The sequence below is a fragment of the Ochotona princeps genome, chromosome 32 (genome assembly GCF_030435755.1).
Source record: "Ochotona princeps isolate mOchPri1 chromosome 32, mOchPri1.hap1, whole genome shotgun sequence".
Classification (NCBI taxonomy): Eukaryota; Metazoa; Chordata; class Mammalia; order Lagomorpha; family Ochotonidae; genus Ochotona; species Ochotona princeps.
The window spans coordinates 8,212,292-8,237,864 of record NC_080863.1 but is presented as its reverse complement, the minus strand read 5'-3'; the positions used below and the strand labels follow the sequence as shown (position 1 = coordinate 8,237,864).

Sequence of the window (25,573 nt, the reverse complement as noted above, 5' to 3'; positions counted from 1 at the left end):
TTTCTAGCCACTGATTGACTCCCCATAAAATGTCTGCAACAGCCAGAAACTGGGTCAGGCTGAAGCTAGGAACTGTGAACGCCATCCAGGTCTCCCCATGAGTGTCAGGAACTCAATGACTTGAATCATCACTGTTGTCTCAGAAGCTTTACAACAGCAGGCACGGGAATCAAGAGCCTGAGCTGGGAATCACACCGAAGCCCTCCCGTGTGAGACGTGGGTATCCTAACCAACTAGATCAAATTCCAGCCCTCCTCTATCCTCCCCCGACCTTTCCAAGAGATGTAAATCATTTGTGTTATCACTGTCAGTTAAATATTCATAGAATCATTTTGGGTTTAACACCAAAATTTACCAGGACACAATTCTGCACCACATTCGATGCCACAGTATTTCCTGATCTCAGTAGTCTTAAGATAACTCCATTCCCAGATGTCAGCTGAGGTATAAAGAGGTGCCTTTCCCAGAGGTACCTCTGTCAGAGCAACAGTTAGTCAGCCGTGCACTGATGAAGAGACAGCAGGGATGGTTTTGCATCTCTCTTGCCAGGTCCTTAGAGTGAAAGTTCACTCTCCATAGCCTGACCGCTTCTGCTAGCATCAATTTCTTCTGCTCCTGGATGCGTGAATAGCTCATAGAGTTCCACGAATGCAGGTCCTTTTTTTTCTCCACCACGTTCCCCTTGAGTGCTTCAGAGACACAAGGCAATGTATCGTTCTCTTTGTGCAACAGTGCCTAGACTTTTAAAAGGATGACTTTCCCTTTTCCTTCCTGTTCAAAAAAAAAAAGTCTCAAGTTCGCAAAGTTCACAACATCAAAGGCTCGACAGGCATATCTGGACCAGTAATATCAGCAAATCGAAATAGCTCAGGCCATAGACCCCCTGTTGCTTTTTTTTTTTTTTTTTTCATCTTGCTTCATTTTCTTTGGGAGAAAGACCCAATTACAAAGGTTTGTGGATTTTTCTAAAGATGTTGCCTCCATGGGGATTACATTCAGCTCTTTAGTAAGAAAAATGCTGGTGCAATTAGTGGCTCTGGGGAACTATAAGCCATTTGTGTGGTATTTCAGAGGGCGTCATTGTGGGCTTCCGCAGCCTCCACACAGAGCTTCCTTGGAGAATGTAAATGCCTCCTAGCCATTTGGAACACACTTAAAATGGCAAGCCACGGTGGCACCATCAACAAGGGCACCTTTGTGCCCTCTGCAACAGAATATGACTCTGTGCCATACAGTCAGGCGTTGGGTTTCTTCTCATCATTTCCTTTTTTTTTTTTTTTTGCTGACCTCCAGCAAGTGAGCTGTCATTCCTTTATACCATTCTAGAATGTTCTTGGCTATCCTTTCAGGAAATTTGCTGCCAACGTGAAGGACTATACAAATGCAAAGAAGTTAGTCATTTCCTAGGTGACATTCTAATAAGAAACCCATTCTTGGATAACAGCCCAATTGGAAGGAATTCTCCACTATTCCTGTGATCAGGAAGTAGTGTATACAAATTAATCAAATGTTCTGGTGCATGTATGCCCTAATGTTTATTGTAATGATAGCTCTGTCTCATAAGGAAGGATCAATTTGTAAAGACCTGGAAATGATTCATTCTAAAGCCAAGAGGCATATTATCTAATCTTTCATTGACTGAGACATTAGCCTAGGATTTTTCAGCTATTTCTTAGAAATAGGAGCAGCTGTTAGCTTCCAGTTGTTATCAAAATCGTGCAGGTAAATAAGGTTCTGGGTAATAGAAGCCAGAAAACAGAATTTATTATTGCAGTGAAGCATTGGTGCAGGACATAATGGTCACAGCTTTCCAATGAAACCAGCAAAGCCTGAAGTGTTTTAATAGCTTAAAGGAAACAGACTAAACTTTGGAAGTTTTTCTCTTTGTAAAAACAAACCAAAGCTACCAAATAGATGCTTGAATAGGAAGAAAAAAAAAATATATATATATATACATTTTGATAACACATTGTCAGAAGATAAAAATTCTGTTAGACCTGGCAAAGTCCTATTATGCAACCATTAATATCTTCAAGATAAATTTGAAGGGATCAAGCCTTTCACATTAAGAACAAACCACCAAGAAGTGGATGGAGAACCTGTTATGTATCTACAATGCCTTGTAGCTGGAAAAAGAGCCGGAGAATCCTTTCTGTGCAAGTCTAACAAGGACCCCAAAACCCTGGCCCAGTTTTAGTTGGATTTTAAGATTGCTCTAGTGGCGAGTGTTGCGGCATACAAAGTTAAGCTTCTGCCTGCTATGTTAACTTTCCATATGAGCACTGACTCAAGATCTGGTAGTTTCACTTCCTTTTAAGCTTCCTGCCTGAAAAACCAGCAGAGGCCCTGCACCCATGTGGGAGATCTGGACGAAGCACAGGGCTCCTAGCTTCAGACTGGCATGGTTGCAACTATTTTAACTATTCAAGGAGTTTAACACCGTCAGCTAAGCCACTGTCTGTAACACCAGCATCCCACGATGGTGTAAGTCTTAACAAGCAATGTTGATTAGAACAAAGATGAACTGAACACAGAGGGACATTGTGGTTTCCCTTGAGACACTATGAAGGTCCAAAGTAGACGGCACTGCTAGCATCCGTGCAGAGCTAGATGGCACCCAAACAGGTAACAGGAGCATGGCAATGTTCACAGTGCGGGCAAAGAGAATATATAACAAGATAGAACACAAAGCTTTGAACGGTCATCCTGCAAAGCACCATCATGCATTGAAGCAAAGTGCTCCCCAGTTATCCTGTTACCTGCTTACTCTCTCCAGGTAGATTTATGGAGCCTCTTTTGTTAAAAATGGGAAAGCAGGTATTGTGTTGGTCTTGTTCAATAAGTTATGGTGGAGCAAAAGCGCTGGGTCATCCCTTTTCCCAGTTTCAGTACCGTCTGGCCCTGAGTGCCACAGAACTCCCAGGCACTGGGCGGGCACCATAGTCTTCCTGAGTGACACTGGGAGCAACTGCCAACTGTTATGAGTCTTGTTTGCATGTCTCACAACCTCAACACGATCACTTCCCCTAAGCTTGTGAGTGACTTCTGCATAGCATCTCCATCAGGCCCTTTGCCGACGCAGTCCCTGGGAGCAACTCTCCCACTAGTTTCACATGTCTTCATCTGTTCTTATCCTTAGCTTTAATGTCCCTTCCTCGTGAGCCCCACCTGAAAGCCTTTTGTAAAGATCTCGCTCTTCGTTCCTCTGTATGAGCCCTTAATCTTTTTTCTTCGCTTCATACTTATTACAACTGACAATCAAATTAGTCACTGCTGACTAAAATTCTTTTATTATTCTGATAAGATAGAAGATCCTTAATAAGGTAACTCATTCTCTCATTTCTTTCAAGATTTATTTGTTTTTGTAGGAAAGGCAGATGTTACACAGAGAGAAGAACCTCTGGCTCACTCCCCAAGTGGCTGTAATGGCGATAGCTGAGTTGATCCAAAGCCAGGTCTCCAATGTGTGTGCAGAGTCCCAAGACTTTTAGCTGCCCTCCACTGCTTTCCCAAGTCACAAGCAGGGAACTAGATGGGTCATGGAGCCCCTGGGACATGAACCAGCACTCGTATAGGATACCAGTGCTGGCAGGTGGAAGATTAGCCAACAGAGCCACTACACCGCCTCTTCCTCCTTTCTTGATGACTGTATGCCTTGCACCAAGAACGGTGCTTGGCATTTTTGCAGGAGATAATCCATAAGCATTTGTTGGATGAATGAGTGAATGGATAATTAGTTGCTGAATTAGCCCATCTGCTTAGAAAGCTCTATATAGCCTCAAAAATATGATCATCTACCCCCAATTAATTCAATTAAATACAGGAAGTGCAATGAGAGCTGCTCTTCTTTCTCAATTTTTAAGATCGCATGCTCCTATTAAAAATGTTTATATGATGCCCACAGTGATACTGGGAAATAGGATGTAAGTATTCTCTTAGGTGTCTTAATTTCCATAAAAGCTCTGTAGTATTGCACTGGGCTAAGTCTTTTTAGAAAATGATTTGGAGTGAGAAGTAGAATACAAAAAAAAATCCGCATTGCACATACTAAACATAGTTTCAAGAAACTTTTCTCATATATCGGGGTAAGCTAGCAACATCAAGTTATTTCTGCTGTGATTCAAAGTCAAGATATACACTGTGATATCTCCCCTATTATCCCAAGTCCCTTATCTGCCTGCTGTCACAGTTCTTCAAAGCCAGCTTTGAATTGTCATTCTGCCATGCTAGGATACCTTACAGCCTGTTAACAGTGGGAGCTTTCCCACCAATACATACAGAACTTCAATTTCTAAATGTTTTCTCGTGGCTCGTCTTCAGGATGCTTGAGCTTGCTATGAAGTGCATTCCCAGGATCCTCTTCGCTGCTGTGGATTGAACTGCCTGTACCTTCACCAGGAAGGCGTGCTTACTCATACATGTTCATTAATTTCACATTCTGGGAGGGGTCACGGTGAGGTTTGGGGAATTTGAAAGAATACACCAAGCAACAAAACTATTTGCTAAAGTAAATCTGTTCACATCTCTTCTCCTTGTGTTCTCTCTTCAAGCTGCCTGCCTTGTGCTGGGCTGTATGATCTTCCCTGACGGCTGGGATTCAGACGAAGTAAAACGGATGTGCGGAGAAAAGACAGACAAGTACACCCTGGGGGCGTGTTCGGTCCGCTGGGCGTACATTCTGGCTATTATTGGAATCTTGGATGCGCTTATCCTCTCGTTTCTAGCATTTGTGCTTGGGAACCGACAAGACAGCTTGATGGCAGAGGAACTGAAGGCAGAAAACAAAGGTAAGGTTCCTTTCTCCGCGTTCCCTCGCTCCTTCCCATCAAACACTTGGTTTGATCCTGAGGTTCTCATTTGCCGCCCTTTCTAGACTGCCCGGATCACAGACTGCCCAGCTTCCACCTACTTGTCTTTTGAAGGCCCCCTGAATCCATTATCATTCTTTAAATGCAGTTTCTTCTTCCCTCCTTCTCTGATATCAGGCTTACCCATCAAGAGTTCAGGAGTTCATGGTTAAAATGGGTTTTATTGATGTTGTGGTTGTTGTTATTGTTTCTTTTCTGGTCTATTTGCTTGAAGGGAAAGAGCTTCCCTCCCTATAATCAGCTATTTTGCTGCTTGAAAAAAAAATGCCTGGTAAATCTCTCAGATCATCTGTAAATATCTTTATGAAATAATCTGCCACCATCTTATTTGAATTCCGACTCACTATCTTGGAGAAAGAGGAGTAAGACTGGCTCCAAATAGTCGGAGGTTTCAAGAGTTAGCAATTTAGTTGAATTTTGAATGTGTTATCTGGGTAATCAAAAGTCCTCAGTTTTCTTTTCACAAGGAAATTGCCTTCTGGAACACAAAGAAACTCGGCTAGAATATGGGCTGTTGACGAGGCACTCATTCATAAACACAGAACATCGGGCCAAGTCCCCACAAGCCATTATACAAGAAGAACCTTTGCATTTCTGTCCAGTCTTCTTAACCAATTTCCTGGGATAAAATGCTAACGTCTCAGTTTTGTTACCGAGTTAGATTCCTATAACCCTGAAACAGCTTTACGTTGTCTCTCCTAGTGGGGGCTTACATCAGCCCCTTCAGTCGAGCAGCTCCTTCTTCTAACACTTTTTCTTAATTGGGAACTCAATCTATCCTTGAATTATGAAATTTAGCTTATTATTTCAAGGAGATGCTGATTTCAAAAACCCTTCACCACTTCAACCGATCTCAAAGACAAGCCTATGTTGATTTCCACGTGAATTTCACACAGAATGATAGCATAGCAGGCTTTGGATCCATGCTATCACTGACTGTGCTGGTAGAGCAAAGGGAAGAAACGTGCCAGGGCGGGACAGCAGCAGCCACCCACGAGCCCTTCATCTCCTTGATTTATAGACAGAGTGCATATTGGCCTGATTAATTCCATCAGAAGCATCCTAAACACCAACTAACTGTACAGGAGTTGGCACATGCAAGAAAGCTTTACTGTCTGGTCTGAATTTGGGCAATCAGGCCTGCAAGTTGTAAACCCTCCCTGACTATGGGGAATAACGTCTGACGGGCAGGTGTTCCTTCTTGGTTAGGAGCTAAATAAACCAACAATAGTGGGTGTTTAACCTTGATATGCTACTTAACTGCACATCTTAATACATTGAACCGTGAAGTCAATTTAGTTATGTAAAATTAAAGTTTCATCCAGATAAAAAAGATTTGAAAGGAAGGCTTCATTTTCAATTTCTCTCATTAATGGTGAAAGAATAAATAATTACATTTTCCAATGTTCTTGTGCCGCCAGTATCTCTTCTCGTCAGGCGTCATTCATGAGAGGCCTGTTTCCGCATCCGTGTCTGTGGTCTTTGGAACTGATTATCAGATAATTAGGTCCTGTCATGAAGCAGTTTTAAAGCCACTTTGTCTTCTAGCACTTAAAATGCAAATGAGAAAGCGTGATTACCCATCAAGAGGTGACTGCAGCCCGCATTTCTTTATTAAGCATCTTAAGTTCCTTTTGCTGCATTAATAGGGGAAGCTGAAATATTTTGCTGTGCACACATTATGAGGTGGCTGTGTGGCATAACACACATTGCAAGCACTTGCATCAAGGTTCCCAATGACCAATGACCCTGACACTAGAAGAAGAGCCTAGGAGCAGTTCCTAAACAAATTTACTCATTTATTTGAAAGAGTAACAGGTTGAGGGTGGGGGCAGAGAGAAGGAGAGAGAATGAGAGTTCTTCCATCTGTTGGTTCATTACTCAAGTGGCTCCAATGGCCATGGCTGAGCCAGGTCAAAGCCAGGAGCTCCTTCTTAGTCCCTCATATGGGTGGTAGAGGTGCAAACATTTGAGTCATCTTCCACTGTTTTTCCCAGGCCAGTAGCAGGAAACTGGATTCAAGGTGGTGCAGCCAGGACTCAGGCAGGCACCTTTATGGGATGGCGATGTCACAGGCATCACTTAACCTGATAAAACACCAGCCCCAGGACATTTTTTTTAAATTATTTTATTTATTTGAAAGGTAGAGCTATGCACAGAGAGGGAAAAACAGAAACAAAGAGATGTTTTGTTCACTGGTTCACTCCCCAAATGGTTACAATCACTGAGGCTTGGCCAAGCCAGAACCAGAATCTGAAACAACATCCAGGTCTCCCACATGAGTGGCGGGGACTCAAGCACTTGAACCATTTTCTACCACCTTCCCAGGCACATTATCACGAAGCTGAATTGGAACAACAGCTGGGACTAGAATCATTGCTTATATGGAATGCCAACAGCTCAGGCAGCAGCTCTACCTGCTGTGCCCCAAGGATGACCCCTAGATCAGTATCTTTGTAGTCCTTTCTTTTTTGAAGATTTATTTTTTTTTGGACAGTCAGATATACAAAGAGGAGAGACAGAGATGAAGATCTTCCATCCAATGACTCTCTCCCCAAGCGGCCGCAATGGCTAGAGCTGAGCCAATCCAAAGCCAGGAACCCAGAGCCTCTTCTGGGTCTCCCACATGGGTGCAGGATCCCAAAGCTTTGGGTCATCCTCTACTGCTTTCACATGCCATAAGCAGGGAACTGGATGAGAAGCGGGGCTGCCAGGATTAGAACTGGTGCCCATTTGGGATCCTGGCACCTGCTAGGCGAGGACTGAGACAAAATTAAGTGTCCTTCTTAAAAAAAAAAAAAAAAAAAGCATGGCATCTGAGGTTCCTTTCAGCTCTAAAATCTTACAATTGCACGGATATGTTCAGAAGATAGTAAGATCCCCCGCCTTCAGAATAGCAAGTGCGATGCTCATTCAGGGGCTTGTTGGCATGCAGTGGTATCTAGGAGAGGGAAAAAAGATCGGTCAAAACGGATTTAGGCACTTTGCACGTTTTCTGTCTCATTTGTACACCTGCCTGCTGACCTGTAATGTCACACCCATTCATTTATACCCAAGTGTGGAATGAGTCGTCTTCAGAAATACACACGTAGCCAAACAGCCTCCCTGCCTCGCTACATTCAATGTCATGCGGTGTTCATGCAAATATCATGCAAGTCGACAGCGTCCCAGGAGAAGACAGAACACTTTGGTTCTGATCTCAAGACTGTTGGTCTTGAGAGCCTCAGTTTTACCTGCTTTAAAATGGGAACAGTGACCCGCCGATCTGACCTTTTCTATGTGTGGTGAGAAGAGTTCATCAAAAGCCTTGTGTGGACGCAATTCATAACCAGTTAAATTTTGTAGATTTTACTTACCACTAAGCATTTTCACGTGCTCTTTGTAACAACACTGTGAAGTATTTATAATCATCTTAGTTTTACAGACCAGAAACTAAGATGCAGTAGAGTGATATTCTATCTAAATGTTCACAGCTAAGAAGGATTCAAATACAAACCATTTTATCCAAAATTTCAAGGTCTGTCTCTTATATAACATCATGGAATCAATTTCTAATAGATGCTAATTCTTGTGCTTTCAGCTAGACCAGTCAACCTTGGATAAATAGCCTACTCTATTTTTTTCATTTGGTAACTTTTATATAACGTTTTTTTGTCCAAAATATAATAAACTTGAAAATATGAAATAGCTTTCAAAGCCCTTACTGTTACTTAGCTTTGTAATTTTATTTAAAAAAAGAAAACTAGTTATGTGAGATCAGGGAGTTGGAAAAAAGTATCTTCAAGTGATTTGAATTAATATTGTCTTAAGTTACATGTTGAACAAAGTCTCTGTGGTCATCAGAGCATCTCGAAAGGTAAATCTAAAACAAGGTCACAGATACCCTGGTATGTTTTAAGAAACGGTCACATTAATCACAGAGTTGGAGCAGGCCTTGGAGGTCCTCATAGATCTGTTGTTGTATCAGGATAATCTGTTATCTCTAGTCTTTTCATGTGTCAATACACTTTCAAAAGCATAAATACACCTCTTAGTTGTTCTCTACCAAAAGCATAGCAAATGTGTACAAAAGTTTATTGTCTTGTTGCTGCTCTTCACACGTCTGGTGGGGAAGAAAGGCACTAAGATCCCAGTGCCAAGAAGACATTGCTGAGATAAGCCAGTGTTGAGTCCTTCTTAATAAACATACATACATAAATACATACAAAAAATAAAGTACATACATTGTCTCTGAGATGCGCTCCAATATTTGCAAATTTCGCTTCCTCTCTTCAAAGTTCCAAGAGCAAGGAATACATTTTAGCCATTATCTCCAGCCTTGTAGTTTCTAGGACACAGTCAATGATGAAAAAAAAAAATGTGTCTTTACTGCAGAAATTTAATGTAAATATTTGACATCCTCACTCAACATTTCTTCTGTACCCGAGAAGGTCTGGCCCTCCACTTTATAGATCACAAAGATCACAGATGTATTTTCCAAAAATCCAGCGGTGATAGGCTAGAACAAATTTGGCAACTTGACCATTTTGGACAATCACCACACCTCTGTAGATCTTATCTCAGCAACCACAAAACAGTGGTATGTAATAACTGTGTGTCATGAAGTGAGCAAACAGCAGTGCTTATCCCATTCCAAGTCTGTTCATGGGGACCAGCAATTCAAAATGAATGGGACAGGACTTGCCCTGTGGCTCTTTGGGGAGGACATTTAGTGTTATAGGTACCAGGTTGCATTCCTGAGATCCAATTCTAGTTTGACCTCTATGGCTTCATGAGGGCATCTTGTGGGTGTTACCTCTGTCGAAAATAAACGAATGTCCTTCACTGACGGTCAACTCAACGCCAGCACCAGTGAAAAATGTTGCTATAATAAGCAACAACTGCTTCCCAAGGACAATTGGACGTCCACAGTTTCATCTACTTAGGAGGCTGTTTAAAAAAAAAAACCAGCTTGGAGAAAAGCACCAGTGACTCTAGTAGTGTTAAACAAAGCAAAGGAGGACACAGCAATGAAGAAATAAAATATATGATAGCTGTGTGGCGGAGTACAGACAAGTAAGAATGATGAGAGAGGTGGAGAGTCTTCTTTTATTGCTTAAAGCATTAACTTCAGAACAGTCTATTTAAAAATCTCAAGTCCAGAAACTTCACTGGAGAAAAATCCCCTGTGATTGCCAACTTGAACTTTGCAGTCTGCCAACGCTCAGCAAATGCCAAATTTATGCCTTTCTTCCTGCTTCGCCGTCCATAGAATCAGGACCTTGAATTCAGTAGCGATCAAAAATCAGTTTGACCTGAGTAGATATCCTGTCCTAACTGAACTCAGCCATTGTCACCTTTGATGATGTGCCCAGAATAATCAGGAGGTGAAATGAGAATGCTGGCAACTGCCGTGTGAAGCTGTCCATGTGCTGTCAAAGCCCACCAAAGCAAGAGTGACCATGTTGTCAAGGGGCCTAGAGGGCTGAACTCAACCAGGCAGAGAAAGGCAGCTGTGGTGTTTGTGTCAGCCACCCTAACATATGTTCCTACAGGGCTATGAGATAGGTGACTGGAGCAACGCTCAGGCAGCTGATGCTACAGCCCTCCCAAAGGAACTGACCCACAGCCCTCTGGGAAGCTCTTAAAAATGAAACTTTCTACAGAGAGTGTAAACTATCCATCCCTTTCCCTGGAGACAAGGAGAAGTTTCAAAGCCACCTTGAACAGACTTCACCTGCTGGCCTGAGAGCTGCTCATCAGAACCTGAGCTTTGGGTACCAGTGTCCACAGCAAAACTGGCCTTCTCTGGCTGTGCAGATGGAACAGTCCTGACCACAGGGAGGGGGATCCAGAGACCCCATTGATCAGTATGTGGCAGCTGCTGGAGCTATCCTGAAGTCCTGTTTGCAAAAAGGGCACTGGAGGCACAAATGGCGGTGCTGTCTGGTGGTGGTGGTGGTGGTGGTTGCTGTTGCTTTGGGCGAAAGTCTTACTGGTGGGCTTCATACCCTTAGACATGCGGTAACAAAAGTCACCCTCTCCTCTCACCTCTGTTGTGGGTGGAGCTAAAGTAATGTTGAAATACTACAACAGAAGAACCAGAGAGCTCCTGGTTTTTCACAGTCCATCCTACGATGATCCAGTGTTTGGGCTCCCGGCCCCAGGATTATGTCAGTCTGCATGATATGAGGTCAGGTGGAAAGACCTCCCCAGCAGGCACTCATGCGCAGCCAGGATGGAGGTCCAGAGATTCACTCAACTGTTCTCCCACGGAGATGGGAAAACAAAGATGATCTCACCAGTTTGTTAAGATTAGGAATCCAGAGTGCCCTGGGACATAGTATTTAGCTTCAAATGCTAAATAATCTTCTTTTAATATAATTAATTTTAATAATCTAAGTAGTCATCTTTGTGAATATAAATCCCCTGCTCTCTGGCAGCCTTCGATAACTGACTTATGCCACCACCTGCTAGCTCTGTGAACTTGGGCAAACCTAGGTGTTCTCTTGCCTAAGGATGTTAATAGAACCTGGCTTGCAAATTCTTGTGAAGGTAAGATAAGATCATGCGCATGTATAAAAACTCTGCCACGATACCTGACACATGGTGACTGCTGTAAGTTTGGGGGGCTTTGCTTTTATTTAGCAAACACTTAACATAGTACTTCTTTCATGTACTGCAGAACCCTTCCCCCAAGCTGGCTTGCCCTACTGAACCCCTTTGTTCCCAACAGTGTTAAATCATAATTGTGACCATATTAACATCTGCAGGTGGCTTCCTCTACATGCTTAAAGATTCACATTGTTTTTTTTTTCACCTATTATCTTCACAACTTATTTGAGAAGGAAAGAGACAGAGAACATTTCCATCTACTCATTCACTTCCCTAAACAACCACGATACAGAGGGTTGGGCTGGACTGAAGCTCACAACCAGGAGCTCCAACTCCAGAGTGGTAGAAACCCAATTATTAGAGCCATCACCACTGCCTCCCAGCACCTGCGTTGCAGAGAGCTGAAGTCAGGAGCTGAAACTGGGCATGGAACTCGGATACTGATGTGTGACATAGGCACCTTAACTACTAGGCTAAGCATCCTATCCCTATAAATATTTATCAACATTAAGACATGCATGTCAGCTTTTTGGTTTGTTTCTATCAGCTTGCTACATGCACTCGGATTTTGGGTAAAAGAGACATAAAGCTTATTTCTTTACAACATGTATTCCTTGACAACGTTTTCCATGCACAGAACTCAAACTGTATAGCTGTTTCTGCAAGTTTCAATGACAATTGCCAAGGACAGTGCCTGTCCTCCAGATAAAATTGTAGCCCCTTACAGTGTTACCCACTTCCAGCTTAGCTAAGAGTCCCTTCACTGTTGGATCAGACAGATGAGAAACAGCAGAGGCCTTAAAAATGTCTGTGGAGGTGTCCTTCAGAAATAATGGAGGAAAGAAATTCTGCACAGGCAGAAGCAATAAAAGCAAGAATCCTCTGCACATAAGAGAGGTGCTCACTTTAATTCATCTGTAGGGTGATAAAAAAATTTAGTGCTGCTAGACTAGTAAGTCTTCGTGTTTTGGTCAAGAACACATCTCTTTTTCCTACCATACACACAGCAAATAAAAGCCACATGTCAAACAAATGTAAGTAATAAAATGTGTACCTTGAAGTCAAAATAAATCGTGAGGACTCCTTCTCTAGTATTCAAAAGCCCCTTTCTCTTTAGCTTCGCTGAGATATACTCTGAAGTGACTTTCCCTCAACTGCTAATTCATACCTACTAGATAACATCTGCAACAGCCTTTTATCATTGGTGTTATTACTCATTATTCAAACAATAATTTTCTTTCTCAGACTTATTTATTTCTATTCCTAAGGTAGATTTACGGAGAAAAGAAGAGATAGAGAGATATTCCAACCACTGGTTCACTCCCCAAGTGGCCTCAATGGCCAGAGCTGAGCCAATCTAAAGCCAGAACCCAGTATCATCTTCCAGGTCTCCCAGGTGGGCACAGTGTCCAAGACTTTGGGCTGTCCTTCATTGCTTTCCCAGGTCATGGACAGGGAGTTGGATCAGAAGTGGAGCATCTGGGACTAAAACCAGCTCTCATATGGGATGTCAGTGCTGGCAGGCAGAGATTAGCCAATTGAGCCATTATGTCAGTTCACAAATAATAATTTTCAAACCTCAATGAGTATGCTATTTATGCGAGATACTTATTTTGAAATGCAATTTTGGGACTTAAGTAATTCTAAGGAACAGCTAGGGAAGTGTTTTCATTAATAATAAATATTTAGTTTTTAAGAGCAGTTTTGGGTTTACAGCAAAGCTAAGCAGAAGAGCAAAGAACTCCCACATCCCAACATCCCTACCCATATCTGCAACCCTCACCAACTCCCTGCCACCAGCATCCTTCATAGTGTGCTCCATGGACTGTAACTGATGAGTTAGTGTTGATGTGTCACCATCAATCAAAATCCACCAGATCTTCTTCCTTGTGTGGTACATTCTATGGACTTTGTTCAATGAAATCTTCATTTCTAACAAGCACATTCCACTAAACATGACCCCAAAAAATCTGATGTAAGGATGACAAGTTGAGCAAATTAACATTATGATTATGATGTAATGATACTGAGGCCAATAGCCATGACCACACTGGATTTTCACTTTAGAATTCCTTTTCATAAGCATACTAGCAGTCTTCACAGTTTAAACAGGCTCTATTCCAAAAATTCACTTCTAAATTGATATTTTGGAACTCAGGTCACATGCTTATCATAGAAACAACGGATATACCCCATGATCAAAATTCTTGGGCCTGCCTTTTAAAGCTTAGTCTATTAACAGTGTTACAGGAGTCAGGGTATTTCAGCAACCACAATTAAAGAGGAAGCAGTAGAAATATAAAACTATAAATAGACAAAAATGTGAAAAGAAATCTTTGAGAACTTAAAGCAGAGGAGGATTTCTAAACAAAACCTAAAGACACAAGCCATGAGGATATATATACATATATATATATACACACACATACCATAATCAGATATATAAAATCAAAATAGAACTTGTATTCTTGAAAGACAATAAAGACCAAGACAAAACGATAGATTAGAAGAAATGGTCCCAGAACAATTCTTGGCATGGACTTGGAGCTCAGCGAGTATCTACAGAATCAATGAATGTTTGTTCAGATGTTATGGGGGCAACTCACTCGTCTCCTCTCTAATGAACCCTCCCCAGCCCTTCCAGGAACAAGCTGCCTCTTTGTCTTCGGGCTTGTTAGAACCACACCCAGTGCAGTCATTTTTTTCTACCTAGTCCCTCCTCCATTCAGTCTTTGTTGAATTGAATTGAAACAAGAGAGCTGAAGAGGGCAAAATTTTCATCTTTGTTCTCCAGCAACAAAGGCATACAGGCAACTCTTACAATTTGTGTCAAAGGTAGCATCTGTCTGCTCAGGCTTGAGGGAGCTTTTCACTCAATAACGCTCCCCTTTGATGCATGATTTGCCTCAGTTGATACTCTATCTCCGTTCTTCAATTCTACAGATTAGGGAAACAACTTTTTCTTACAGTTACACGACTGTGGCTGTTATGTTTATATTCTGAGTATTTCACTAGGTGTTTCCAAAAGAAAACTTTAGTTTTTCATCCCAATGGATGTTGATGTCAGGGCATTATTTTGTCCTTACTAATTCTTATGGTTCACAGTGAAGTCTGTTTACTCTACCACCCTCTCTAAAGAAAAATAAGAGATTGAATTCTTTTCCTTTTGAGCCTAGGATTTGCCCTGAGTTTTATTTTTTTTCTAGAATTTTAACTTTTTAAGACTAAATAAAGACTAGAATAAATAAATAATTTAGTCATTATTTATTCATTTAGGAGGCAGTGACAGAAGCACAGATGTAGGGAGATAAATAAATTGAGATTTCCAACCACTGAATTCACTCTCCAGATGGCCACAACAGCTGGGGTTGGGACGGGGTCAGGCAGAATCTTGGACCAGCCACAACATCAGAGTCTCCCCAAAGGGCTACATCAACTCAAGTACTTGAGCCATCCTCTGCTGCTTTGCAGGGGCATTCACAGGAACCTGGATTGAAAGCAGAGTGGCTGGGATTCAGATTGTCACTCAGATAGGGGGTAATGGCATCCCAAGCAGCTTAACCTACTGAACCACAGGGCTCATCCCTGTCTTGTTTTTTAATATCTCTGCCGGCCAGTCACGGCTTCATTTAAACCTATGACTAACTACTGACATTCATAGCACTTCCATGCCTATTCTTATTATTCTCTCAACCCACAGAGATAGCCAATTTTATTACCTCTGCTTGACAGATGAGAAAAACGAGGCGCAAAGAAGGAATCTGGCTTTCCAAAAATCATTCAATTAGCTAATGACTTTGTGACTATTAAAACCCAATGCTTTTGACCCCCGGGTCACACATTCTTTTTGCTCAGACCTATTAGCCATTGCGTGAGCTGTCTCATAGCCATACAGTCTCCTGGCCATGCTCAGACAAGCAGCTTGGGGCACTTTCTCCAGCCGATCCAACAGGAACCCTCGTTCCTTTCCCATTCCAATGCTTTCTTCCACTCGCTCTCCTCCCAGAAAAGCACAGGCAAAATGTGACTGTGCTAGTGCCCCACAAAGGAAATATCATGCAGATAAAGAAGAAAACATAAATCTTACTCTCCTGCTGCCTGGGAGTAGAGAAGCAAGCTTCTCCAACCCCCTTCTTCCCAGAGAGTGGCTTCATCCCCCAAATATAAATGGATCCTCCCTCCTGTGTCGTCTCCCACTCTGGAGATGGGCAAACACTGCGATCCATGGGTGCTGCGTGTGACTCAGCCTTCACTCTTGCAATCAGATATCTTTTTAATTCAAGTCTCATGCAATTTGGCTAACATTAACTTTATTGGCTAATGATCTCACTGGGAGCAGTTAACAATACTGCCAACAGGGATGTCAGCTGGTTGCAAGAGATGTGCCTGCTGACAGAGACGCAGGTTCTTCTTCTATCCTGGGTATTAGTTTTCTGAGTGAGTCATTTTCTCCCTTGGGGGCTTTCTCTTGTAGTTTCTGTGGAATCCCAGCTGAGTGCATGTAAGTACAATGACCCAGCTGCCCCAAAGCCAGAAAAAATCTCCTGCAAGTCCCCAGGAACTGATAAAGCCATGAGGGTCCATTGTTTAGGTTCACCCACTATCCCCACATGCTGGCCAAGGACAGGCAGGGTGTATCTGCTGAGGGCTCTGCTCTGAGCTGGAGGAAGGCTCTCCTGTGCCTGGCTACAGTCAGCCTTGATCATCCGTATTCATGTTGGGAAGGTAATGGTTCCATCAGTAGTTCTCATGGGGTCATAGTCCTGGCAAGAGGCCCTCATGATGCCCCACGGTTGCCCAAATGTGCTCTCCACTGGGCTACATTTGAGAAATGCCACACAGCTTCAATGTCCCTCCTGGAAGATTGCCATGCACAGCAACCTTCAGAAAACCATGAAAACTGTGCCCTGGAATTACAAGTCAGCTTCTGTCCTTTCCCCCTGCACCGTCCCCCCATATGTTGAAGTCCAAATTCCTGGTAACACACAATGCAACCTTATCAGGAAAAAGGACTGCTGTACATGAAATGAGTTAAAATGAGTTTGCACGGAAGCTACAAAATGCAAATGTGAATGAAGACTCCATAGAGCAGATTCTGTTGTGTAAGCCTGTAGGCAGGGAGCAGAGTGAGGCTTCCACAAGCCACAGAACTCTGAAGACAGCTGGTGAACCACGAGAAAGTAAGGGGGGACCATGGCAGTCTTGATAAGCTGCCAGCCTAGCTATTGCCTAGGTTAGGACTCCAGCCCTGCAGAGCCGGAAATCACCTCATGTTAGTTGGTTAAGCTATCCAGGGTTGTGGTGCTTGGTTATAGGAGCTCCGACCGAGTAAGTAAGGCAGCTCTTTGCAGTCAGAAAGAAACTAATGGTAAAGCCAGAAAGAAAATCACTTCCTCCTTGTTGTAAAATAGTGCTCTCTCTGCCACATAGCATGAAACATGCTCAGTGGTCATCCCTCACTCTCAGATCCCTCTGAGGAGGAGGTAAAGACAGAGAGATGGAATGAAAGATGGCAAAGGAAAGGAAAAAGGGAAAACCAGGGAAAAAGTGGAGCTCCTTCTCTTCCCCTTCCTGTAAGACCTTCATTGATAAAAATTTAATTCAGGAGCAGCAAATTAAGCCACCATCTGGCATGCTGGCATCACAAGTCAGGGTTCCTGATTTGAGACCTAGCTCCTCCACTTGTTCTTGTCATTGTTGTTGTTGTTTTGGTTTTTTATTATGATTACTTTCCATGATACAGTTTTGTAGGTATAAGGATAAGCCCCCCCTTCTTCCCTCCACATTTTAAGCACTTTTCATGTCTCACCTATCCTAATATGAGTTAGATACTGATATTAGCATCAATGTACAGCTGAAGAAAATAAAGGATGTTTAGATAACTTGTCTAGTGCACTCAGCCAAAAAAGCAATAGAGCGGAATTTAAAACTGGCTACCGATCTTCAGAATCTAAACCTTCAAACGCTTTCACTGGGTATTGGAGAGAGTGAGAGTCTTTCCAACATGAGCTCAAACAAAGCCTCTGCCGTCACCAATGGTTGCAACAGAGTAAAGCCTCTAAATAAGTGCTTATCACTGAATCCCAGTGTTTCTCCAGAACTTAAGCTTTTCAGAAGAAAAAGGCTTTGATTGCGTATATTCTGGACATCAAGATACGGCCTGTTTTATTCAAGTACTTTTCTCTATTCAACCCTTGCTGACCATGCTCCTTTTGATGGAGCTCTGCTTTGAAGATCTCCATTTACAAAGAGCATGTCGGATTAAAGGCCTCATCTACGAGGCAAAATATGAGCCTTGGCCTCCTTATACTCAAGAATAGAACCACACTGTAAAATTTCCATGTGCTTTGCCCCCATGATGCAAGGGCAGTGCTGGGGCTTTTCAGGGACAGGTTAGGTTTGGTTTCAAGGGTTACTCCCTTACCAATTCACACATCACACCCAAGCTCAAAAATGAAAAAAAAAAAAAGAAGAAGAAGAAGGTGCCAGCCTTGTGGTGCAGTGGATTAAGTCACCACCTAGAGTGCCCAAATACCATGTCAGAGCAGCAGTCCAAATCATGGCTACTCTTCATCCTTCCCAGCTCTCTGCTAATATGCCATGTGAGAGAGAAGAAACTGTCTTACAGCCACCACAGCTGGGTTCTGGTCACCTATGTGGGAGACATGGTTGGAGTTCCTGGCTCCCAAGAGCTCCCCAGCTGAGTGCAGTTCTCAGGGATCCACCTGCAGCAGAGTCACCCACCTGTGGGGAGCCTCCACCTCTTCCAGGGGTCTCCCAAGGTTTCTGAGTCTAGGGGTAGGGCCCCAAGAAGGTACTTTTCTAACACGCTGCTGGCTGCTGTGTATCCACTGGCCCCAGGCTCACACTTAGAGACCCTCTGGTCTTCAACACACAAGAAAGTGCCTCTGCAATGCCCCCGCATATTCACGCTGACCTGGAGATGGTTTGCGTTTATAAACAACATCCCCCTGTGCTTGGGTTCCTGATTCGTACATGTTGGACCAGAAGGGTCCGCATTGGATGACTGAGTTACCATTATGGAGGTTAACTAATTCCACATTGTAAAAGGCTGTGACTTGCTTTTACAAGGAAGGACACAAATATCCCTAATTACAGGCAATCCCCTCATGCCTGATTAACTGTCAAAGATCCCGCCTGAAAACTTAAGTGATGTCCGATGTCATGAACTCGCCACATTACGTTCCAGCCTGATACACAGAACACAACCCAATCTGGTTCCAAGAGTGGGTTTTCTGGGAGTCTCAGGATAGTTGGGCCACAGGAAAGAAATTCCAAGAGCTAAGGAACAGCCCCACAGGCTGGGAGATTACTGGGTGGCACTGGGCTAATAGAGGAGAGAGTCGCTTCTCATCTTCTTCTCCTACCTTGAAATAAGGAAATCCTGTGATCTTCCAACAATGTGTTACCAGCCGTGTTCCTTGGTTGCTTGGCCATACTCCCTGCACGGAGAACAATCCCTGGACTGGAGCTCTTGGTGACTTACCTTCTGTGGTTCCTGGAAAACAAGGCTCAGGAGATTTGCACTTAGCAATCACCTCTCTGTGACCCCATCAGCCCTGGCCCAGGGTCTAATGGGAATAAGCAAACACAGTGCTTTCACTGACAACTCCTCCGCATTGCAGCCTCTGAAGTTTCTCATTTCCCTTTGCAGTTCATAATATCCCTTTAGCCAAAAGCAACGTTCCCCCCGTCCCTAGGCCCCAGTGGCCTGAGTGCCGCACTTTGGAAAAAAGTCACAGGTCTTATTCATGACTCTGGCTATATCCGATGTTCGGCTCAGTGCCTGTCAGCGAACCATTAGTTTTACCTCCTTCCCTAGCTGAGTAACTGAAGAAGCCAGAAATGGAATGAAAACACAGAATGGAAATCATGGCCTTTTTGAGAAATTTCTCCAAGTGAAGGGAAAGAGGAACATGGGGATCCCTTTATCATTTAGATCAATGATTTTTGGCAGCCTTGCTTTACCAGCTGTGGAGCAGCCTGTGTGGGATTTTGAACGTTAGAAAATACAGCTGGGATACATTTGTTTCATTCTCTTTTCCAAACAGTGCTATAGCCCGAGCTTCTTCCATGACCCTCTGGATTCAATAGCGCCCAGCTGCTAGAGCCCTGCTTTGGAGGAAGAAGAGCTGAGATAGGAAAACTGGCAGGGGCCCTATCAGGGTGCACCGTTAGGTCTTATGACTAGAGAAATGTTGAGCATCAAATAATTCCCGTAATGTCCTTCACATACTTTTGGAACAAGAAGATTGAGGAGGATCTAGATTTGTAGTTGCCAAGAACCTGCAATGATCCCGAAGCTGCTTGATTCAAGTAAAACGCGCCCTGCTATACTTTGGCTCATTTCCCCACAACCTTGGTTGGGTAGATATAGAGTCACCTGTATCCCGCTCAGCCTTGAGTGCCACCATCAGCTCTTCCATCACGCAGCTGGAACCAGTTTACTCTTGGAATGGTGGAGACGTATGGAGTTGGGAGTGTGTACCTGGTTGTGGGAAGAGAGGACAGGAATAGACCAGCCTCAGCTGAACAACTCTACAGACACCCTGGGTGCCACATCCTCCCACAGAAGCATTAATGATACAATTCCCCAGGCAAACAAAACCCCTTCACTCTGAGTTTCTCTAAGTTTCCAGTGATGGTGTGCACCCTGAACCCGCCACATCTCACATGTACCACCTCCCACTGGCCATGTACGCTCCTCTGCCATGAATACTCTCTTTGGCTTGCCACCATCACCAGGCACTTTTTCACCACTAGAGCTCCTGAACTGAGGTACCCACCATTGCAATGTTTGGTTTCCTGGCTCTCTGTCAGCTAACTTGGTTAAATTCCAAGTTCCAACACTCCTCTCCAATCCAGCATCCTTTTATCTAAAACGGGGGTGATGATGAAAGAGCTAATTCAGAAACCCGTAAGGAGGGCTCTGTTGAATTTTTGTATGCAGGGTGCTTGCCATAATGCCTGGCTAGGTCAATGAAAGCTGTTTATCATCCTTCAAGTCCTAATATAAATACCACATGCACCCTTTCCTCTCCCCATCATTTGCTCCCTGTACATGAGCTTTCTCTGGCTAGCATCACATATATTATACTTGGAGGTGGCTTGGGGGAGGTAGAGTCTGAACCCTACAGCCTGATTCCCTGAGTTCAAGGCTGCCACTGTAAGGACCGCATAATTTATGCTCCTCAGTTTTTTTTGCAGAAAGGGGATAGTAACAGCATTTGCCTCACAAGGTGGATGTGAGAGTGAAGTAGCTCATTTGTGCAAAGTCCTCATGGAGCGTGTGACATCTCGGAAACCACAAGGATGGCCTTTCAGACCTGGAGTCTTCACTGGCTTGCCTCTCACACTACACTTTCAGCTCCTTGAGAATAGAGAAATGTCTCATGTGGTTTTTGTTTCTTCCGTACCTAAAATATAGTTGGGCAGATTACAGCCAGGGACATCTGATCTCTAAGTTTCATCTCCTCCCTTAATTCTCACTTCCTTCCTTTCCTCCTTTCTCCCTAAACGTTGATTCAGCACTGATGTATGCTGGTTACTACCACATGCAATAGACACATGCGCACAGCAGATCTCACTTGGCGTCAAGCCATTGCCTTTCCATCACAGCTGTGGTTGTGCTGTACGAATCCTTCTCTGGAGGCTGACACGACAGCACAGAAGGTAAAGCTGATACCTGCAATGTCAGTATCCCATGCAGGTTGCTAGTCTTTTCACAAGATAGTCCGAGTATCCGAGCAGAAAGAAAAAATTGTCGGTGTCAGAATATGAACCTAGAATCTGGTACAGCATCACTTCTTCCCTTTTCTGTTGGCCAGAACCCATCCAGATTCAAGAGGGAGACACGGACCACACCTCTTAACGGGGGGGGGGGGGATTCCAGGAACTCATGGACATCTTCAATCCATTACAACCTTCTCCCTCACTCCACACAGCCACTGTCATCTTTCTCCTGGATGATGCTGTGCCAGCCCCCTTGGTGGCATCTACAAGTAAAGCCCATCACAGTGACAACATACTGAGAAGCAGTGGCAGTGGGCATTACCTAATAGTTGAGACTCCATTTTCCTAGTAGTTGAGTCTCCATGAAGTGCCTGAAATCAACGCCAGTTTTGGTTCTGGCTCTTGACTTTAGCTGCGCACTATTGTAAACCTTAACGTGTAGCAGTGATGGTTCAAATAGTTGGGTTGCTGCCACTGACAAGAGAGACATGAATTTTAAATTTCTATGCTCCAGCTTTGGCCCAGACCAGCCCTGGCCATTGCAGGCATTTGGGGGATGAACCAACAGATAGATCCGTGTCAAGTGAACAAACTAATTTTAAAAAGTAGTGAAACCAAGATATAAGGCAAGGTGTGCCTCACAGTCTTCTAGGAAGACTAACACCAGAAACAAGAGACTTAATACACTAAGGATACATGAAATCAGCACCTGGGATCAGGCTGCAGGTAAAAAAAGAAGATATTGAGATATTGAGATATTGAGGAGGCACAAGATACCTAAGTACTGTTCAATCTACTGGAGAAGCCAGAATATAGACCACCTGATTTGAAACCTGAAATCAGATAAGCCAACCTGATCCTCTTCATGTCTACGTATCCAGCTCCTCCATTGTTTGCAACTTGATACATGAACTGTGTTTCCTGGAATTTCTAAATTGCCACTGAATCTTTGGGAATTTGGCAGAAAAGAAGAATCTGGGTCATGAAACTGTGAAATCTAAAAACAGTGTAATTAACACGTCCATCAGCTTTCACAAAAGTGATGCCAGTTTGCAAACTATTCATTAATTCCGCACAATGGCATCAACCGAGTACCGTGCAGACGCCAAGCTGAAAACAAAAAGCTCAGCATAGTGCTCACCCAGATTGCTATTGCTGATATAAAAGAAAGAGCAGGCACAGAGTAATAGCCTAGTGGCTAAAGTCCTAGCCTTGCATGTGCCAGGATCCCACATGGATGCCAGTTTGAATCCCGGCAGCCCCGCTTCCCATCCAGCTCCCTGCTTGTGGCCTGGGAAAGCAGTCGAGAACGGCCCAAAGCCTTGGGACCCTGCACCTGTGTGGGAGACCCAGAAGAGGCTCTGGTCTCCTGGCTTGGGATCAGCTCAGCTCTGGCCGTTGCAGCCACTTGGGGACTGAATCAATGGAAAGAAGATCTTCCCCCTCTGTCTCTCCTCCTCTCTGTACATCCAACTTTCCAATAAAAAATAAATAAATCTTTTTTTTTAAAAAAAAAAAAAAAGAGCTACTTGTATTTTCCGAAGAATCTGGACCTGGGATTACCCAAGAGTGGTGGTTTCAGTACTGACGTTCAATCATTTTGAATGTAAACTTTTGATTCACAAAATGATGAAAAACATTTATGAAACACTTGGGAACTTGAGAAACTGAGCTCTTTTCAGTAGAAATAAAATGTCAAAATTGCTACACTGGAAAATTAGGAGAGTCCTATATCCTAATTATTGTCTGGCATCCTACTTAATATTTCTGGATTTCCCTCTGGAAAAAAAAAGGTTGTAATAAAACCTCTTCAGAATGTTGTCTTGGGGATTAAATAAAGTTTTGCAGATACTCTGACAAACATACAGCTAATGTGCAATATAGTTATCTTTTCTATTCTTCACAGGTGGAACTAGAGAGTGGTATTTAAAAAATCAAGTTGACTATGAAAAAGAGTATGAAATTTCCTTAAAAATCTAAAATGAACTTAGCATATAATTCAGTAATCCTACTTTTGAGAATTCAGGATTTCAAAGAGAGATTTGTACATCTAAATTTACTACAGCACTCTCCCCAAGGGTTAGAAGCGACCCAAATACCTATCTCAAACTCATAGAAACAAAAAGAATGATGATGCTGCCAAGGGCAGCGGGAAAAGAAGGTGGGGAGTTATTTCATGAGTGTAAACTTTCAGTTTTACAAGATGAAAATGTTCAGAAAAATTATTACACAACAACTACAAAGATACTTAACACGACTGAGTGACACACATAGCAACTATTAATGTGGTAAATTTCAGGTTATGTGGATTTTTTTAAGAAGCCAGAATTCAAACAGATTTCTCTTAACTGCATGGATCTAATTCCTTGTGGGCATGGGATTAAGAGGATTTGAAAAGTAGATGCCATCTTAAAAATGCCAGCATGGGAGGGCTTGGTACTGTCAGGTGTGTGCTGATGTTGCATCTAAAACTTGAAGCAAAGACCTATCTAACAATGTTATTTCAGTGCAATGTAATTCTGTTTATTTGTTCTAACAACACAATTAAATTTAATTATCAAGGGCAGATAAATGATCTGTGTTACTAGAAAAATTAACTTTCGCATGCTTTATAATTTTTTTGAGAGACAAAGACAGACAGATCCTAACTGCTGAATCACAGCCCAAATGCCCACAGGTCTTGGCTGGAACCAAAGCCAGGAGTCAGGAAATTTTTCCATACCTCCTATCTGGATGGCAGTGACCCCGCCTCTTGAGCCATCATCATTGCCTCCTGGGCTCTGCAGAAGCAGAAAGCTACGCTCAGAAGTGAGGCTGAGACAGAACCTAGGCACTCTGAAAACCATTTCACTGTTAGCTCTTACAGCTCCTCAACTCTCCGATGCTGACAGCTCTGAGGAAGAAAGCTCCCCCAAACACTTTGTTCCAGTAGCTTGCTTTGACCACTGTGATATTATCCCTTCATTCACAAGAAGAGCGAGATCTATTCCATTTCCCATTTTTATAACTTGAACAGCAGAAAACTGAGATGATCCTCAGATATGCCAAGAGTTTGGATGCCTGGTAAACACTGCACTAAAGCCACTTATCTTTTAATGCATTTTTAAAAAACTGCCATCTTGTCCCATAATTTGAGAAGCATTAGCAAAATCAACTATCTCAAAATAGCTCCAGTTTCATTTCTAAAAGGTAAAATTACACTTCTGCTATGTGAAAAGATAATCTAACATTCCCTGTGGGCGCACAAGTCTTGTGATGATCAGCCATGTTTATGAGACACAGAATAAAATAGTTTAATAGTTTCAACTCCTGGAGTTGGAGTAATGTCACTGGCAAATATTTCCTTTGCTTTTTAATGTTATGAGAACTCAATGTTAGCGCACGTATTATTTTCCTTTACTTGCATTTTTTTTTGCTGGGGTTTTTATGATTGTTGTTTGCTTTAGTGAAAAAGAGAAGGAGGGGCCAGCACTATGGCATAGTTGATAAGGCATTTGCCTGTAGCACCAGAATCCCATGTAGGTGCCAGTTTGAATCTCAGTTGCTCCACTTCCAACACAATGTCTCTGCCAATATGCCTGGAAAAGCAGCAGAAGATGACCCAGGTGCCTGTACCCCTGCACCTACATGCAAGCCCTCAAGGAAGTTCCTGGCTCTTGGCTTCAGACTGGCTGAGCTCCAGCCATTGCAGCCATGTGGGGGAGTGAAACTGCTGATGGAAAATTTCTCTCACTCTCCTTCTTATGCCCTCACCCTCAATGCTTTCTTTCATGTAAACAAATCTTTCTTTAAAAACAACATCATTATTCCTAGGGTTCTAGTTGCTCCTAGCTTGCTCCTTCTGACTCCTTATTTTAAAATGGCACTTGCCATATGACCCTGCAATCCCACTGCTGGATATATACCCAAAATTCAGGAACATATTGTATAAAAGAAACCTCTGTATCAACATGTTCCAAATAGCCAAAATATGGAATCAACCAAAGTGTCCATCATCAAACGAATGGATAAACAAAATGTACACAATATTCTTCAACTATTTCAAAGAATGAGATCCTACCATTTGCAATAAAATGGATAGCATCATGCTGAGTTAAATAAGCCAAACATAAAAAAAACCACCTCTCTCTCTTATATGTGGGAACTAAAACTAAGAAAAAAATCAAATGTCTGCTACAAATATAGTTTTGTCAAACTTTGTCTTATACCTTTGTCAAACTAATGGTCAAGAATGATATACTACCATAGTTTTAATGATCTATGGTTACTTTGAAATATAATGTATGTGGATAAAACAGTCATTTTTCCATTTGATTATTGTTTATAGCCCCTACCTATATTTCCATTAAACTAGGATA

General features: G+C 42.8%; 1 protein-coding gene across 4 annotated transcripts in view; it reads left to right on the top strand.

Moving 5' to 3' along the window:
• Window positions 1-25,573, top strand: part of LHFPL3 (LHFPL tetraspan subfamily member 3) — a 259,878-nt gene that overhangs the window by 198,100 nt on the left and 36,205 nt on the right. For 2 of the 4 annotated variants that reach the window (XM_058657573.1, XM_058657574.1), the window contains exon 2: window positions 4,551-4,787. In XM_058657573.1, coding sequence (XP_058513556.1) covers window positions 4,551-4,787 — 237 coding nt within the window. Of the gene's footprint in view, window positions 1-4,550; window positions 4,793-19,305; window positions 19,818-25,573 lie in introns of those variants that run through there. The other 2 variants (XM_058657575.1, XM_058657572.1) reach the window with 2 other exon arrangements.